This window comes from Eleutherodactylus coqui, chromosome 5, assembly GCF_035609145.1.
Source record: "Eleutherodactylus coqui strain aEleCoq1 chromosome 5, aEleCoq1.hap1, whole genome shotgun sequence".
Classification (NCBI taxonomy): domain Eukaryota; kingdom Metazoa; phylum Chordata; class Amphibia; order Anura; family Eleutherodactylidae; genus Eleutherodactylus; species Eleutherodactylus coqui.
Genome location: NC_089841.1, coordinates 246408886 through 246426658, shown reverse-complemented (window position 1 = coordinate 246426658; position 17773 = coordinate 246408886). Strand labels below are relative to the sequence as shown.

At 45.5% G+C, this 17773-nt stretch overlaps 1 protein-coding gene across 1 annotated transcript; it reads right to left on the bottom strand.

Moving 5' to 3' along the window:
• Positions 1–2605: 2605 nt before the first annotated feature.
• On the bottom strand, positions 2606–16717 carry GNG10 (G protein subunit gamma 10). Its single transcript, XM_066604428.1, has 3 exons — positions 16542–16717; positions 5343–5495; positions 2606–2981 (listed from the first exon to the last, which is right to left on the bottom strand). Exons 1-2 carry the CDS (start codon positions 16620–16622, stop codon positions 5370–5372), a joined length of 207 nt encoding a protein of 68 aa, XP_066460525.1. The 5' UTR covers positions 16623–16717; the 3' UTR covers positions 2606–2981; positions 5343–5369.
• Between the last annotated feature and the right edge of the window lie 1056 nt (positions 16718–17773).

The window sequence follows — 17773 nt, the reverse complement described above, 5'->3', positions numbered from 1 at the left end:
TAGTGCAAGAAGGAATAGTCCAAGCACAAATCAGGGCAGCCGGAGGGACACATTTACCAAAAGCTATACTCCAGAATACTAGCGTAGAAAAATTGCAAATTTTTGCGAGCAAACTTTTTGCACAAAAATTGTGACTATTGTCTCCAATGGCTCTGACACTTTTCAGAGGAGGCGTGGCAACTCCGGTCCGACAGATGTTTCGTTTACGCCAGAAACGTGCGTAAATTATGCCAGAAATGTACATCTGGTCGGGACCAGGCTTACATTTCTGTGAAGTCGCACAGCGGCTCTGGGATGCGCTGAATGTATTAAGATGCGGGCACCTTTTCATGCATTCAGCGCACCAGGAGAAATAACACTAATCTCAGCGTCAAAAACATTGAGCTTAGCAAATCTCCCCCAATGTCCTCTCGTCTAGATCACGGGAGGTAATTATCCCCCTCAACTCTTCCTTAGTCAGACCTCATCTGGAATACCGTGTCCAGTTCTGGGCACCCCACTTTAATAAAAAGACATAGACAAACTGGAGCAAATTCATAGAAGAGTTACCAAGATGGTGAGCGGTCTGTAAATCATGTCCTATGAGGAACGGTTAAAGGATCTGGGAATGTTCAACTTGCCAAAAAGAAAACAGAGGAGACTTAATAGCTGTCTTCAAATATCTGAAGGGCTGTCACAGTGCAGAGGGATCAGCCCTATTCTCATCTGCACAAGGAAAGACTAGAAGCAATGGGATGAAACTGAAAGGGAGGAGACACAGATTAGATATTAGACAGTGAGGGTGATCAATGAGTGGAATAGGTTGCCACGGGAGGTGGTGAGTTCTCCCTCAGTGGAAGTTTTTAAACAGAGGCTGGATAGGCATCTGTCTGGGATGATGTAGTGAATCCTGTATTGAGCGGGGGAATGGACCAGATGACATTTCCAACTCTATGATTCTATTATTATAGGAAGGCCATTCACAAGAATAGCCATCTTGTAGTGGCAGGACAGCAGAAAATCTGCCATGATGGGAGACGCTGTTACTGAGCAACTCTCCGTTCTGGAACATAGAGGTTAGTCCTAAGTGCAGGATTCTGCTCTATGACGTCTATATGCCCTAACAGCGCATATGAAGAGGGTATATCATCTTGGCACAACTTCTTTAATGTTGCATACCAGTTCTGCAAGGTAAGGCTAGTAGTGACTTCATGTTGTACACAAACTGCTGTAAATACATAATAGGAGAAAATCTGCAAGCAACCTCAGGGCTCAGTCACACAGGCGCCGATCTGCCCGTGTTTGTGTACGATTAAGACCTCCGCACCACTGGAAGAAAGAACACATGGCCGGCAATGGAGCCGGTCATGCAGAGAGTCGTCCGCACGCGGTGCGGTCTTCTTATCCTGCAGAAACACGGGCGGACCGGCGCCCGTGTGACTGAGCCCTCAAGTGTACTGAAATTTCCAGCATAGCCGTTTACAATTTTTTCCCTCCTTAGGGCAGAAATGGAGTTGCAAGCTATTGCAATTTTACCAGAAATTGCACAGGACTTCAGGATGTGCACATGAGCAATGCAGTCTATGTCAACTCTGATTGCAAAAATAGGTGAAGCTGGCCATGCTTTTAACTAGGTGTGAGATGGATGAGTTAGACCGCATGCACACAGGCGGGTCGTATACTGCATGCGGGAGCCCACAACAGAATCCAACCCTGTGCCTGCATGCTATGGAGGGTCATTGCTGCGGAATCCAGAGGCATATGCCCACCCTGGATTCCGCAGCAAAAATCTGCCGGTGTGCATGAGGCCTAAAGTGTGCAACTGAGAGCTTTGCATGTACCCCATTTCCCATAAAATAAAACATATCCCAAAAATAAGCTCTAGTATGATTTTTCAGGATTTTTGGGGAGGCTTTAAAATATAAGCCCTGCCCCCAAAATAAGCCCTAGTTACAGTTCAATAAAAAGTCAATAGGAATGCTTTAAGTGCGTTAAAAGGGCCATAAAAACGCAATTGCTACATTTTTACAGCACTTTTCGCGCAGGTTATCAGAGTCACTTGCCCAGTAGACTCGGTCCAGATCCTTCCCGCTACTCTCCAGAACCCAAGCGTGGTTTCCGCAGGCTGCGGCTTAGGCAATCAATGCAGTTCTTTAAGAACCAATCACAGCCATCGCTTTGTGGAGACAGGATTTATGACTCCTGTGACCATAGCGTGATCCTGTGTGGGCGGCCCGAGGGCTTCGTCGGCGTTTTTACTGCTCAGAATACACCAACAGCAACAAAGATCTGAGCGACAATAAGGGTTGGAAGTGCCGGGCTCTCACACAGAGTCACATTGTCATCAAAATAAGTAATTCCCCTGAAAATAAGCCCTAGCGCAACTTTTGGAGCAAACATAATATGAGACTGTTTTATTTTCGGAGAAACAGGGTAATACCAAGCTTGGCCACTGTAGTGTGGTCAGAGCTGTGCAGTAGTGCACCAGCATGGATCACTGGGAGTACCAGATGGCAGATCGCCAGCAAACTACTATTGATAGGATGGCGTATCCTGAGGTCAGCAATAGTGTAAAGCTGGAAAGCCCCTTTAATCAATTATTGGAACAGTATTAAAAACACCCAAATAAAAGTGCAGTATTTATTCTGAAGTTATAAAAATGTTACATTTCCGAGGACAGAGTATATCGGAGGTCTCATGGATCAGTATTAAAACAGTTCTACCCGTCCAGAAATATACTTCTTCACTTTAAATAGAAAACGTTAGCACTACTTTAACCCTAAATCCCTATGAACGAACTCTCAGACAGAGGTGTAAAAAGAGTGAAGATTTGGTGATGTTACTAAACGACTACATGGATATAGCAACATTATACAGAAAAACAGCAAGTCAAAAAGGACTAATAAATAGGTCAAAGGTGAAGGTTTTGGCTGCATTTGGAATGGCACTGGAAAGGCAGGCGGTACATATTTCCAGATCTTCAAGCTTCAAGTGGTACATACCTAGAATAAAAAACCGTGAAAAATATTAAACAAGGAAAAAACACGCACACAAATGAATTTAGCATCTACATGATATTTCCCACAAACCCTTCTGCAATCATAGTGGTATACACAGCTGCAATAGTTTCTATGGTTTTGTAGTAAATGGTTACTAGGGTGGCTTCACACAGCATTCTTGGGAGAAAAAAAAAGTTTTCCATGCAGTTTTTTTTAACCAAAAGCCAGAAGTGAATCCAGCAGGAAGAAGAGATAAATGTCCTTCACTTCTATTGCCTATTATTTTTTAATCCTCTTCTGAAGGGCTTATTTACACGAGCGTATATTAGCGGTGTTTCACGGCCGGCCGATATACGCTTCCATCTAAGCAGTCCCCCCTTCCCTCTTGGCTCTCTGCCTTTCTCCTCCATTCCGGCGTTTGCAATGGGAGGAGGCAGGGTAGGCGTAGCTAAGCTCTGCTCTGTCCTGCCCACTCCCATTGCTGGCTGCAGACAAGGGGTGGAAGCTTAGCTCCGCCCCCATCTTGACCCCTCCCATTCCAAACCGCTCAGAGGGGAGGCAGAGAGATGTGAGGGGGAGGGAAGGGGTGAACTGCTTAGATGGAAGTGTATATCAGCCGGCTGTGAAAACTGCATGAAACCTGAAACAAGAGCTACCGTTTTTTTTCTTCTAAAGCAGTGGGCGAGGCATTCCGAAGGAACGCCCACAGACCGGACATGCTGCCATTTGTGACCGCACTGTGATGCAGGAAAAAAAAAATAAAACCGCTCATGTGTATGACCCTATTCAAGATATTTTGGTTCATATCTTGCAAGATGTGTGCGGCCAAAGGCTAATTCCACACAGGCAATTGCGATCTTTGCCGCAAATTATTGCAACAAAATCCCATCTTTTATTCACTTTGTTTTGTGAGCGTCAGCGATGCTTTTTTTTGGAGAATAATCTCGCATCACATCGCTGCCACCTGAGATAAAATTGTGCGCTTTTTAATCGCAAACATCAATGAGGTCGCTAATGTTACAATCGCATCACAAGGCGTGTTTGCAGTGTTGCAATACGATAAAACGCAGGCTCCATAGAATACAACGGGAAATTTAAAAAAAAAACGCAAAACGCACAAAGATAGAACACACCACAATCTTTTATCTCCTGAACATCGCATCCGTGAAAACATCGCAAGTGAGAAAGAAACCATCGGCAATCATTGGTGAAAATCGCGGCAAAAACCCGCAGCGTGCTTTATTTTCCGTTGATTAGCAAAACTCCCCATAGAATTAAATGAGCAATGCGCACAAAATGATCTAGGAGATGCGTGATACACTGCGGAATTGTGCAGGAAAGGAGCACATTTGTAACTCATCAGACTAATTAGCCATTTCAATCCGTGCGGTTTTTCCCCCCACATGCAAATGACCATGCAGAAAAAGTACAGTAAAATATGCCGATGCCAGTACAAAAGAAGCATAGTTCATTAGGCAAGAACGCTACACTCATGCGTGCCCAAATACGCTTACGCTCGTGTGAAGCCGGCCTAAGGCCGCCCGCACAGAAATAGAGCATGCCGTGGTTTGTTTGCCGCGCGAGATTTCACGCAGCCGAACCGCGGCCGTCTGCATAGGATTGCGTTTGTTAACGCAATCCTATGCAGGCTTCCAGCGTCGGAAATCCCGCGGGAAGTCCCGCCGCGGAATTTCCGCCTGTCTGCTGGCGGCCATATTGGACGGAATATTCTGCAATAGTGTTGCACAATATGCTGACTCTGAATTCCGCACCAAAATCCACACTACTAACTGCAGTTTTTGATGCGGAATTGCCGGCAGGATTCTGAAATTTTCAATTCCGCACCAAAATCCGTATGTTAGCAGTGTGGATTTGGGGCTGAATATTCAGCAGGAGGGCGTATGCTGCAACGCTGGTGCAAAATATTCCGTCCTGTGTGAAAGATCCCTAAAGCTAACTTCACACGGGCGGGCGCCATATGAGGCCATGAATCACAACCGCATATCGCGCTCCCCACCATGTGAATTCCCAAGGAAAGCGAGGCATTTTCATGTCAAAACTGCCTTGTTATCACTTCGGGGAAGGATCGCGGAGTTTCTCCCATTGTTTTGATGTGGTGCGATGCTGCCACCGGTCCCATTGAAAACAATGGGCGCTGCGATGTGAGAGCACGCACAAGATAGAACATGCTGCAATTTGTTTACCCCATCGCATTGCGGTGCCATACAGGAAAACATGGCTCTAAAGAATGGAGTTCATACATGTGTGTCTTGCAACGCACAAATCTGGCGCGATTTTTCTCGCCCGTGTGAAGCACGCCTTAAAGGTCTGTTTCATTGCCTTCCTTTTTTAGGCAATACTTACATCAGTCAGCAATCAAGTAGAGCAGCCTTACAGGAGTGAGCAGGACCTCGGCTCGCGGAATGGATTGCTCCCCGCAGGCATCCCCACCAAGAGAGCATCCTTACAGGCATTCTGCATACAGTACTGCTGAAGCTCAGCTGCTGCCTGAGACACCTGCAAGAAACAACACAAATGTAACTATCCGGCAGGCAGCCAATCGTGGCCCTCACTAGGAGAGTACACGTGTTACAAGATATCCGTAACAGGAGGGAAATCTGAGACCCAACATCTGTATATGACTAAAAGCTTCATCTGTCCGGTAGGTAGATCGGTTGTGGTTGTTTTCCTGCAAGAACCAAAATAAATCCCAATGTCACCAAGTATGATGGCCACAGAATCCATGTCATAAGATAGAAGAGCAGACAGTAGTGCTGTCCTTGCAGGATGTCCAGTTGGAACGTTTCACCAACTCTATGTAGCGGTATTCTACTCTTGTAATTGTGAAGGTAATTATACTTTCTCCCAGTCTGCGGGTTTCCCACAAGCTAATATTATACTGTCCAGGAATAAATGCTTCCATGTGGTTAAAATAGATTATGGGAATTGACTCAGTAGAAGGCTGAGCTTTCACAGTCTCAAAGCTTGCTATTAAAGGGCCACTCTGGCAAAAACACATTTTTCCATTCCTGCCCCCCTCACCTGATTGCCTGTCACACTCTGGAGGTCTGCCCTGTATATTTTAGCCACTCCAACGCAGTGCAGTCCCCTGTCTGATGCTTAACAGGCATCGTTTTGAAATACAGATTTTTTTTTACTTTCAAATTAGTCAAATGATGCATTAGCTAATTGTGACGGGCACTAGGAGGGACCACTGTTACATCATTATGGGGGGCATTAGGAGAGACCACTATGATTTCACTGCAGGAGGTACTAAGAGGGACCAACATCACATTATTATTGAAGGCATTAGGAGCAACCACTCTTATGTCATTGCATGGGGCATTAGGCGGGACCATTATTACATCATTGCATGGGGCATTAGGTGAGACCACTATTACATCATTGTGGGGGGCATTAGGAGGGACCACTATTACATTATTATGGGGGGCATTAGGAGGGACCACTATTACATCATTGCATGGGGCATTAGGTGGGACCACTATTACATCATTGCATGGGGCATTAGGGGGGAGCACTATTACATCATTGCATGGGGCATTAGGAGGGACCACTATTACATCATTGCATGGGGCATTAGGTGGGACCACTATTACATCATTGTGGGGGGCATTAGGAGGGACCACTATTACATCATTGCATGGGGCATTAGGTGGGACCACTATTACATCATTGTGGGGGGCATTAGGAGGGACCACTATTACATCATTGCATGGGGGATTAGGTGGGACCACTATTACATCATTGTGGGGTCCATTAGGAGGGACCACTATTACATCATTGCATGGGGCATTAGGAGGGACCACTATCACATCATTGCATGGGGCATTAGGAGGGACCACTATCACATCATTGCATGGGGCATTAGGAGGGACCACTATTACATCATTGCATGGGGCATTAGGAGGGACCACTATTACATCATTGCATGGGCATTAGGAGGGACCACTATTACATGATTGCATGGGGCATTAGGAGGGACCACTATCACATCATTGCATGGGGCATTAGGAGGGAACACTATTACATCATTGCACGGGGCATTAGGAGGGACCGCTATTACATCATTGTTGGTGGCATTAGGTGGGACCACTATTACATCATTGCATGGGGCATTAAGTGGGACCCCTATTACATCATTGTATGGGGCATTAGGAGGGACCACTATTACATCATTGCATGGGGCATTAAGTGGGACCCCTATTACATCATTGCATGGGGCATTAGGAGGGACCACTATTACATCATTGCATGGGCATTAGGAGGGACCACTATTACATCATTGTGGGGGGCAGAAACGAATCATAATTACAGAGAGACACTGTTTCCTTGCCGGGGGCATAAAGTGACCATATTACTTTAGTGCACAAAGTGGGTATTTATATTATGTGGGGGCACAAGTAGGGGCACTGTTACTGTGGGGCACAGAGAGGGCATTACTACTTTGTGAAGCACAAAAAGGAATTTTAATTTTGCAGGGTCAGCTTTCAATGCGTGGGACACAAAGGAGAGCACAATTTTACTGCGAAGCACAGAAGCATTATTTTGTGGGGGGGGGGGGCAATGGGAGAATTTTTACTGTGCGGGTAACTGTGAGCTGGGGGAGCTGAACCTTTGTACAGGGCCATGCGCCTTAGTTACGCTTCTGTCTTTGGCTCCGACAACTCCATGTGTGATTCCAGCCTTAGGCTAGCCCCAGTTCCTCTCCCACCCACTTGGCCTTACTGTTTTCACCTACTGAGCTGAGGTTGACTCCCAGTGCCGATGAGTGAGTAAGCTGGTCCAAGTCAGAGCTACAGAGGACTGCCAAGGCTGATTGTAAGCTCTACCACAGACTGCAGCCCCAAAAGGGAAAGCCGTGTTTACTTAGCAACGCCGGGAGTGCATGAGGAAGTCCGCCGGCCAGAAACAGTTGGTGTTGCAGTAGTTGTTTGTGGTCGCTCGCTCGCTGCGCAGCGTTTCCATTTCTTTTTATAAATCCAATAAATGTTTCTAATTATATTTCCACACAGGAAACATTTTAGCCAAAGGGAACGCTTGTTCCTCCCTGTTATAATGTATCAATTTTACAGTATGCTCTACCCTGCTATTTAATTGGTTTAAAAAGCCCCAGACCAAATACCTTACAGCGAGGAGTGTGGGAACAGTTCTAGATCTGAAAGCCAAGTCGGATAAACATATGGAGGCAGATTTACTAATACTGTCCAATAATTAGACAGTGCGAACTGAGACTAGACAGTTCTAACATGCACCAGATCTATCACACTGCCTCTGCTGAATGATAAATAGGTGGAAACTTTAGACTCTCTAGTCTTACTGTATACTATCTATTAGTTGGCTGAGTTCACACCATAAATTGTACCAAATCTGGCGCAAAATGTTGCATTTAGGCCACGCCCCCTTTTTTACAGGACGCGACCCTTTGTCAGACAAGTCATTAAAAGTGTCCAAGAGTGTCTAAAATCACCATAAATGTGGTGCAGACTATGAAAGACAGTTTTCTGGTGCGATCTGAGCGAGAAAACTGCATATTTCCAATAGTAAGTCTGCCTCTTTGCATCATAAGACCCCGTTCACACAGGCATATTTGCACATGCAACATTTGCGTGTACAATACGAAGAGGATGGAGCTCACTGATTTCAATGGGTTCGTTCACATGTGCGTATTTTTCCTGCACATTTCGGAAGTGCAAAAAAACCCAGCATGCTCTATTTTCCTGCATATATGCACAAAGTCCCCATAGAAGTCAATGGGGTGCACAAATGCATACGAAATGCGCTACAGGATGCATGAAACACTCTAATTGCGCAGGAAAAAGAGAACACATTTGGAACACTTTAGAATAATTAGCAGTTTCAATCAGTACGTTGTTTTTTTTTAAATTGTCGTTCATTCGTGAATAAGCAGCTATCAGGCGCACGCAAATACGTATATGCTTGTGTGAAGTTGGCCTAAAGCTAGCCTTACAGCTCCTATGGGTCCTTAGGAGGCAGGCTGGTCCCATTCTGCCTTCTCACAGGCAGCATAAACCTGTGCAGGACATAATGGACAACAAAGCCCTAACAACGCTGGTATGGAGGAGGTTACAAAACATAAAGCTGTATTTACATGGAATGATTATCATTCAAAAAATGTGCTGGTTCATTCAAATTTGAACGATAACGCTGGGGAACAAAAGAAATAACTTTTTTTATGGTGCCCGGAATTTAAGACCTTATTCTGGATAATTTTGTGCCGCTGATTCCGAACATCCCGTCCATTGTGTTCTAGGAACTCTAGTAGTTTTTGAGATATTCCTGATGTCATTATCTATTTTGGTTATATTTCCTTTATCTTCCCGCCTGCATCTGCTTACTATTAGTACATATGATATATATCGCCGCCGCTGCACATCACACTTGGGTCGATCAAACAATGTGTAAAGACACCGAAGAGAGATGGAACGTGTTTCAACTACAAATGTAGAAAACATCCTGCGATGATCATGGAGAAGATAAAAGCAGGGAAATTCGATGGACCACAAATCCGGAAACTAATGAAAGACCAACGTTTCCAAGATCCATTGGACAACGTTGAGGTGCGGTCGTTGTTTTGTAGGGTTGTAAAGCATTTCCTTGGGAACTATAAAGCTGTAAACTCCAGTAAACTTGTGGAGAACACGCGCACCTCTGGTTCTGAACACTTGGTGTAACAGGAGCGTCAGATTGCCGGACCCGCAGTCATTGAGGATGGATTCTGGATTGTCTTGGTGATGTAAGTGATGAACGGCGAACGATGTCACCAGGAAATAAGGACCGTGGAAGAACAGGACTGCGGTTGATGGGAGACGCATATGATGGCGGACTACTGGTGACCGTGGAAGAACAGGACTGCGGGAGATGGGAGACGCATATGATGGCGGACTACTGGTAACCGTGGAAGAACAGGACTGCGGGAGATGGGAGACGCATATGATGGCGGACTACTGGTGACCATGGAAGAACAGGACTGTGGACGATGGGGGACGGATATGATGGTGGACTACTGGTGACCGTGGAAGAACAGAACTGTGGGCGATGGGAGACGGATATGATGGCGGACTACTGGTAACTGTGGAAGAACAGGACTGTGGACGATGGGGGACGGATATGATGGCAGAATACTGGTGACCGTGGAAGAACAGAACTGTGGGCGATGGGGGACGGATATGATGGCGGACTACTGGTAACTGTGGAAGAACAGGACTGTGGACGATGGGGGACGGATATGATGGCAGAATACTGGTGACCGTGGAAGAACAGAACTGTGGGCGATGGGAGACGCATATGATGGCGGACTACTGGTGACCGTGGAAGAACAGAACTGTGGGCGATGGGAGACGCATATGATGGCGGACTACTGGTAACCGTGGAAGAACAGGACTGCGGACGATGGGGGACGCATATGATGGCGGACTACTGGTGACCGTGGAAGAACAGAACTGTGGGCGATGGGAAACGCATATGATGGCGGACTACTGGTAACCGTGGAAGAACAGGACTGCGGACGATGGGAGACGCATATGATGGCGGACTACTGGTGACCGTGGAAGAACAGGACTGTGGTTGATGGGAGACGCATATAATGGTGGACTACTGGTGACCGTGGAAGAACAGAAGTGTGGACGATGGAGGCGCATATGATGGCGGACTACTGGTGACTGTGGAAGAACAGGACTGCAGGCAATGGGATACACATATGATGGCGGACACCTGGTGACCGAGGCAGAACAGGACTGCGGATGATGGGAGACGCATATGATGGCGGACTACTGGTGACCGTAGAAGAACAGAACTGTGGGCGATGGGAGACGCATATGATGGCAGACTACTGGTGACCGTGGAAGAACAAGACTGCAGGCAATGGGATACGCATATGATGGCGGACTACTGGTGACCGTAGAATAACAGAACTGTGGGCGATGGGAGACGCATATGATGGTGGGCAACTGGTGACCGTGGCAGAACAGGACTGCGGACGATGGGGGACGCATATAATGGCGGACAGCTGGTGACCGTAGAAGAACAGGACTGCGGGCGATGGGATACACATATGATGGCGGACTACTGGTGACCATGGAAGAACAGGACTGCGGACGATGGGATACACATATGATGGCGGACTGCTGCTGAAAAATCCAGCGCGAATGTCCAGAAACATGGCATTGTAGGAAATCACAGAAATGTAGTTTCATCGACATCTCAATGAAGAAAGTCTTGTGTTATTTGTGTTCTCGGCTTTTTGGGATTTATCTTTGCACCTTTTAATTGGCAGTGATTACGTGTATAATACAATATGGGTACATGGATACATTCATATGGACATATGTCATATCTTGATAAGCAGAGCTGATGGAGAAAAGCGAATGTCATTTTCAGAATTTATGATCCCAAAATACCTCCAAAAAGTCCTAACATCTCAGTCACCAAAAATTGTGTTCCCCTGTGTAATTGTTCAGTGTAAACACGGCCAACGATAATCCGATCACTTATTTGTTAATTTCATGCAAGCATAAAAATCATCGTTGGCTCATTTGCTAATTGTTCGGTTTGAACATCAGTCGTTCTCAGTCACTGGTACAGCGAGCTGAATAATCCTGTCAAAAATATCTAAACCGACCGCCTGAGAGAACTGCGACATTGTTTGCTCATTTGTTCGTTTGAACGATTAGAATTAGAGATGAGCGAGTAGTGCCTTAGCCAAGTATCTCCCCACTCGTCTCTAAAGATTCGGGGGCCGCCGCGGGTGAGAGGTGAGTTGCGGCAGGGGGGAACAGGGGGGGGGGGAGAGAGGGAGAGAGAGATCTCCCCTCTGTTCCTCGCCGCTCTCCCCCGCCCCCCGAATCTTTAGAGGCGAGCAGGGAGATACTCGGCTAAGGCACTACTCGCTCGAGTAATGTGCCTTAGCGAGTATGCCCGCTCATCACTAATTGGAATCGTTCCGTGTAAAAGCACCCTAAGAGAGGAGAGGCATCCAAAACAGAGTAAGGTCGCTTTCACACCTGCGTTGTAACTTCTGTTCGGAGATTCCATCACAGATCCGGCATAAAATACCATAAGAAATAGTGCGGCATGCAGCGTTTTTCCTTCCACTAAAATGCGGGGAAACTGAGCAGAAACCGAATTATAGTCAATGGAGTCTGCTCGGCTCTGCTCGGTTCTGTCATAAGATGGACCCGTTCAGCCGAAATAGAGCAGGAAAACACAACCCCCCCCCCCCCCCCCCCCCCGCAGATGATGTGAAAAATTGCCGCATCTTCTATTTTCGTGCAACTCTAGAACATGTAGATGTGCGGACTTCTGCACATCGCATATCACACGGATGGAGTATCTGTGTGACACGAGAGCACCTAGAATGTCAGACGTGACTCGATCTCGCCCTTGTGAATGCAACCCTAGCCCGGATTCACACGACCCTACTAACATGCGCATTAGCACATGCAACATGTAGAAAATAGAACCTATTGATTTCAATGGGCTTGTTCACAAAGGTGTAATTTACTGCGCATTTCAGACACGTAAAAAAAGCGCATCGTGCTCTATTTTCCTGCGAATTTGCACAGGAAAAGAACACATCTTGAACTCATTAAATAATTGTCCATTTTAATGTCTGAGAGAATTGGTGTTGTTTTTATTGCGTAACTTTTGCGCACAAGAATTGAGCCTGCTGTTGCGATTTTTTTCCTCCGCGGCTGGAAATCACAATTGATTTCCCCTCGTGTGCAGGAAGGATAGATTTCCCATAGCATGCTATGGGCAGTGCTTGGTGCGGACGCATGCCACGGATTCCGCAGCAAAAATCCGTCCGTGTGCAGGCGGCCTAACATGCCCCAGTTCCGTCCATATCGCTATTGGACAGATCTCGCATGTGAAACTCGTCCGCATGAACCCCAAGGACTCATTATGCTTCCTGACGAAGCAGCCAACCGTCTGCGGAGTATCATGTGAGCAGATATTATCTTTCAGCTCACATTATCGTTGGCCATCATTTCATTATCTGGGTTAGCAGCTCATCTAGCCGGCAGACGGTTCCTTCCACAAGGCTTGTAGAATCAATAGCTGCACACACAGGAGAGAGACATTCAGTAAATAGAGGCATGTATTATTCAGCACACCCACTGCCTGCAGGCTGGACACTGCACACAATTACAGAATTGTGTCACCGACAGGGAGAGAACGCCAGCCCTGCTCCCAGCCACAGCGTGATACAGTAAACTATACCACTTATATGTGTGATGCGGCGGCTGTATGGCGATCTGGAGGCAATGAGAAGAAAAGGAGATACAGATAATCCTGTCTTGTGCCCGCTTCTCCACCCACCTTTCTACAGCACAAAAAAAACCCTTAACTCAGTTACTTACATTAGAAGTCATGCTTCAATTCGGAGACTTTAGGCCATCTTTATGTCCAGGCGTGTCAATATACTAATAATGTGGATTACATAGCAGGCTCTCCAAAGCGACATGGAGATCTGGCTGTGCCGACCACTCACTGCACTTCCTGCTACGCAATGACACGAATATATTTTGGGAACAAGTCATGGTGATGTTCCTGTAGGTGACGGGGCGTCGGTGTGTACGTTTTATACTCAGTTCCCACAGTGTCCCCAGTGAGGATCATACGGTGCCTGAAGATATGACTCTTCTGAGTCACGTGTGTGCGCTCCTATAGACTTGATTGTGGCTGTTTAATCCCTTCAGTGACACTGTCAATTCTGGCAGTGGCATTTAAATGCCTCAACTTGTGTTTTGGGGGGTCCCGGACAGCCCCCAGGATGAGATCGCGTGGTGCTGTTCAGTTGCCATGGCAGCCTGGAGCCTTCTGAAGGTCCTCAGGGCTGCCACGACTGATTGCACGTCAGAACGTGGTATGATGCAATACTATGGTATTACATTATACTGTATGAGTGATACTAATACTGCGGATACGAAAAAAAAATGTAAAAAAAGTTTAATAATTATTAGAAAATACATTTCTCATATTCATAAATCTAAGCAAAACAAACAAAAAAAGCATGTTTGGTATCGCTGCCTCCGTTAAAGTTTGATCTATCAAAGTAACGCATTATTTATCCCGCACCATGAATGCTGTCAGAAAAAAGTACTTAACGCCAGAATTGCAGGATTTTTTAGTCACCCCATCTGCAAGACAGAATTTAACAAAAAGCGATGCAAAAGTCATATAAACTCCAATATAAGACGTTCCACAAAAAACGAGCCTCACACAACTAAGTCGACGGAAAAGTAAAAAAGGTCATGTCTGTCAGAAGATGGCGGCAGAAAATGTAATTTTTTTCTATAGATATTTTATTTTTTTTAAATAGTGCAGCAAAAAAAAAACTATATAAATTTGATATCACAGTAATCACACTGACCCGTAGAATACCGTTGTGTGATTTTTAATGCAGTGTGTACACTGTAAAACAGCGGTTCCTAAACTGTGCTCCGCAGCTACCCCCTAGTAATCACTCTGTGAAACTGATGCCGGTGCACACACTGCTGTCAGTGTGCACCCGGGATCAGCGCTGACTACAAGGAGGAGGTAAGTATATGGGTTGGGGGGGGGGGGGGTCTATTATTACTGGAGCTACTGTGGAGTTAATATTACTCAGGGGGTTAATATTACTCAGGGGGTTAGTATTACCATGGGGTTAATATTATTACTGTGAAGTTATTATTATTACTGGGGTCACTGTGAGGTCCCTATTACTACCAAGGCCACTGTGGGGGACACTCTTACTACTGTGGCCACTGTGGGGGACACTATTACTAGCGGGGCCACTGTGGGGTCAATATTACTACTGAGGCCACTGTGGGAGTCACTATTACTACTGGAGCCACTGTGGGGGTCACTATTACTACTGAGGCCACCGTGGGGGGTGACTAATACTACTGTGACCACTGTGGGGGTCACAATTAATACTGGGGCACTGTGAGGGTCGCTATTACTATTGAGGCCACTGTGGGGAATGCTATTACTACCGGGGGCCAATATAGGGGACACTATTACTATGGGGGTGGCAATGGGGGACCCTAATACTACTGAGGCCGCAATACGGGTCACTATTACTGCTGGGGTCACCAATATAGGGGGTCATTATTACCACATGGGGCGGATTTGCTACGAAATTTACAGTAGCTGTAGCAGCAAACTGAATGAGATTTTAAAAATTTTATACACACTCTGTGGAAAAAATCTGCACAAAACCCTTGCGGATATTGACAATATAATGTGTATCAATAGTCCATAATAACGGAGGTAAAAATTATATGTTGTGATAAGCCACACCCCTAACCCCTCCCCGGACCACACCATGGGGCTCTACGAGAAACTTTTGCTTCAAAAATGGCTCCATGGCTGAAAAGTTTGGGAACCACTGCTGTAGAAACAAGGCTCCAGAAAAGTGGTGGTATTGTGTTTTTTTTTTCCATTTCATTACACATTTTTAGAAGTTTTTCAGTAAAATGTATGGAACATTACATAATAGCGCACTGGAAAATACAACTCGTCCTGCAAAAACCAACCCACAGACATCTACGTCGATGGATAAATAAGAGTCATGATAGTGAGGAGGAAAAACAAATAAAAAATGTCCATGTTATTAAGGGGTTAAAGGGGTTGTCCTGAACTTTTTGGATTTTTCTATTGAGGACCTATGCTCAGGACAGCTCATCAATAGAGGGGGGCGGGTATGCCACTCAGGATCTCTGACCATCAGGTGATTGCTATCACTAGCGACAGTGCAGAAAGCAGATCACGCTGACCATAGCACATTGGCCCAACTTGGTACTGCAGGCACAGCTCCGTATTGATCATCTGAGGACAACTCATCAATAGAAAATATACAAAAATTCCTGGATAACCCACTTAATAAGAGAAACAAAAAGGTTAACTCTTTTAACACAAACATAAGTGGGCACATAAACTATACCAAGGGAGTGTTGGTGATCAGGTTTATGTTTGGATTGCTCCTCACTGGCACTATATGGGGAACTGCTCATAATACAATGCCATGAGAATTAGGCAAAATTAACTCTACAGATATGCAGGTGAAGGAGACCTCATCCTCTGACACTTCCAGCAGTAGACGACATCTTCAGGGGAGGTTGGTGACATCTTCAGGGGAGGTTGGTGACATCTTCAGGGGGCAGTTGCTCCCCTGAGAGCTGATTATGACTCCACAGCATCATGCAAGGGGGATTCAGCTGAAGCCTGGCACTGTATATGCCAACTTGGTAAGTCATGGCACAGCATGACCCTTGGTGTGAGGAGAAAACAGCAATATCCCATATCAGAACGGGAAAAAGAAAAAAGTTTGGAACCGTGTCGGCCAGTAGAGCAAAAAGTTACTGTTCTCAGTAAGAGAAACAAAGTAACCTTGTAGATATGATACCTTTTAATGGCCAACAAAAAGAGATGATGTTACAGCGAACTTTTGAACCTACGCAGGGTTCTTCATCAGGCATAACAGAGTCGATCTGAAGAAATTGACATAAAAGATCCAACAAGTAGCCAAGTCCTTACCTTGATCCTCTCCACGCTGGCCTCCAGCTTCAGCTGCTCCACCAGTCTCTGCGTGGTGCTCAGGTTGGAGTTAGAAGACATGTCTGTCCAGAAGAGAGAAGACTTCTATCTGCCACTTCTCCGCGGACACTTCTCTGATCCGAGGGCAGGAAATGATCTCACAAGCAGCTACACTAACAGCAGCCCTCCTACCCATCCAGAGCACAGCAGCCGCTTCCAAACTAGGGATGGGAAGAGATCTTGATTAGGGCGCCACCTAGTGACACTAGTAGAACACAACCAAAGAAAGGGAAAGGAAAAGTCACATTACAACGCAGCATACACATATTATTATTGATTGTCTCTTATAGGTTTCCTTTTCTTTACACCTTTTTTGTACTTTTTTCCCCTTTAGAAGAAACCTCAGCTTATGAGAGCTTTCACACGGGCAAGCTTCACGCGAAAACTCTTCTGATAGCGATCCGGACATTACTTGTGTATGTTAATAATAATAACACATGGATTTCAAGGTGTTCATTTACATGAACACTTTTTCTATTGATTTGATTGAATGAATGTCCTATTTTTGGCCGATTCCTCGTAAGGAATTACCCATTATTGTCTATGGGATCTTTATAAAAGTTGCATGCCGTGTGACTTGTATGTGATTGCGATTTTTACCATTGAAAACTATTGGATCCACTTGCAATCTTTTCATTCGGTGCTTTTGGAGGAGACATATTAAAAGGATTTGGCCAGAATTAAAATTTCTAAACTATATAGAGGATGTAACTTTTTCATTCAAAAAGTTTTTATTTGGCTAGATTAAACGTTATACACATAATGAGGTGAGGATCGGCAGGCGATGCAAACATAACCAAAACAGAATTACTTTCGCCCACTACTGATACACATCCCCCAGTTCCCCCACAAAATTAACCAATTCCATCCATTTTATCCTCTATAATAGTAAAACTAGCCATTGCAAGCAAAAGTAAAATATAAAGAGGAAGAGTGAGAAAACCAAACAGCATACCCCAGGAAGGGGGAGAAACTATAAAAAGAAAGGAAAGAACGGGGGAGAGAAGGGGATAGAAGGGATCGGGGAGGATTTGGATAGGGTCCAACATGAATCTCTATAACATGTATGAACAGTTGTATATATATGCTCTCTGTCGCCACAAATTGCTGGCCTGGTGAAATAGATACCACGTATTGGTATTGGGGAACACCAACCTCAACTGCCCCCGCGT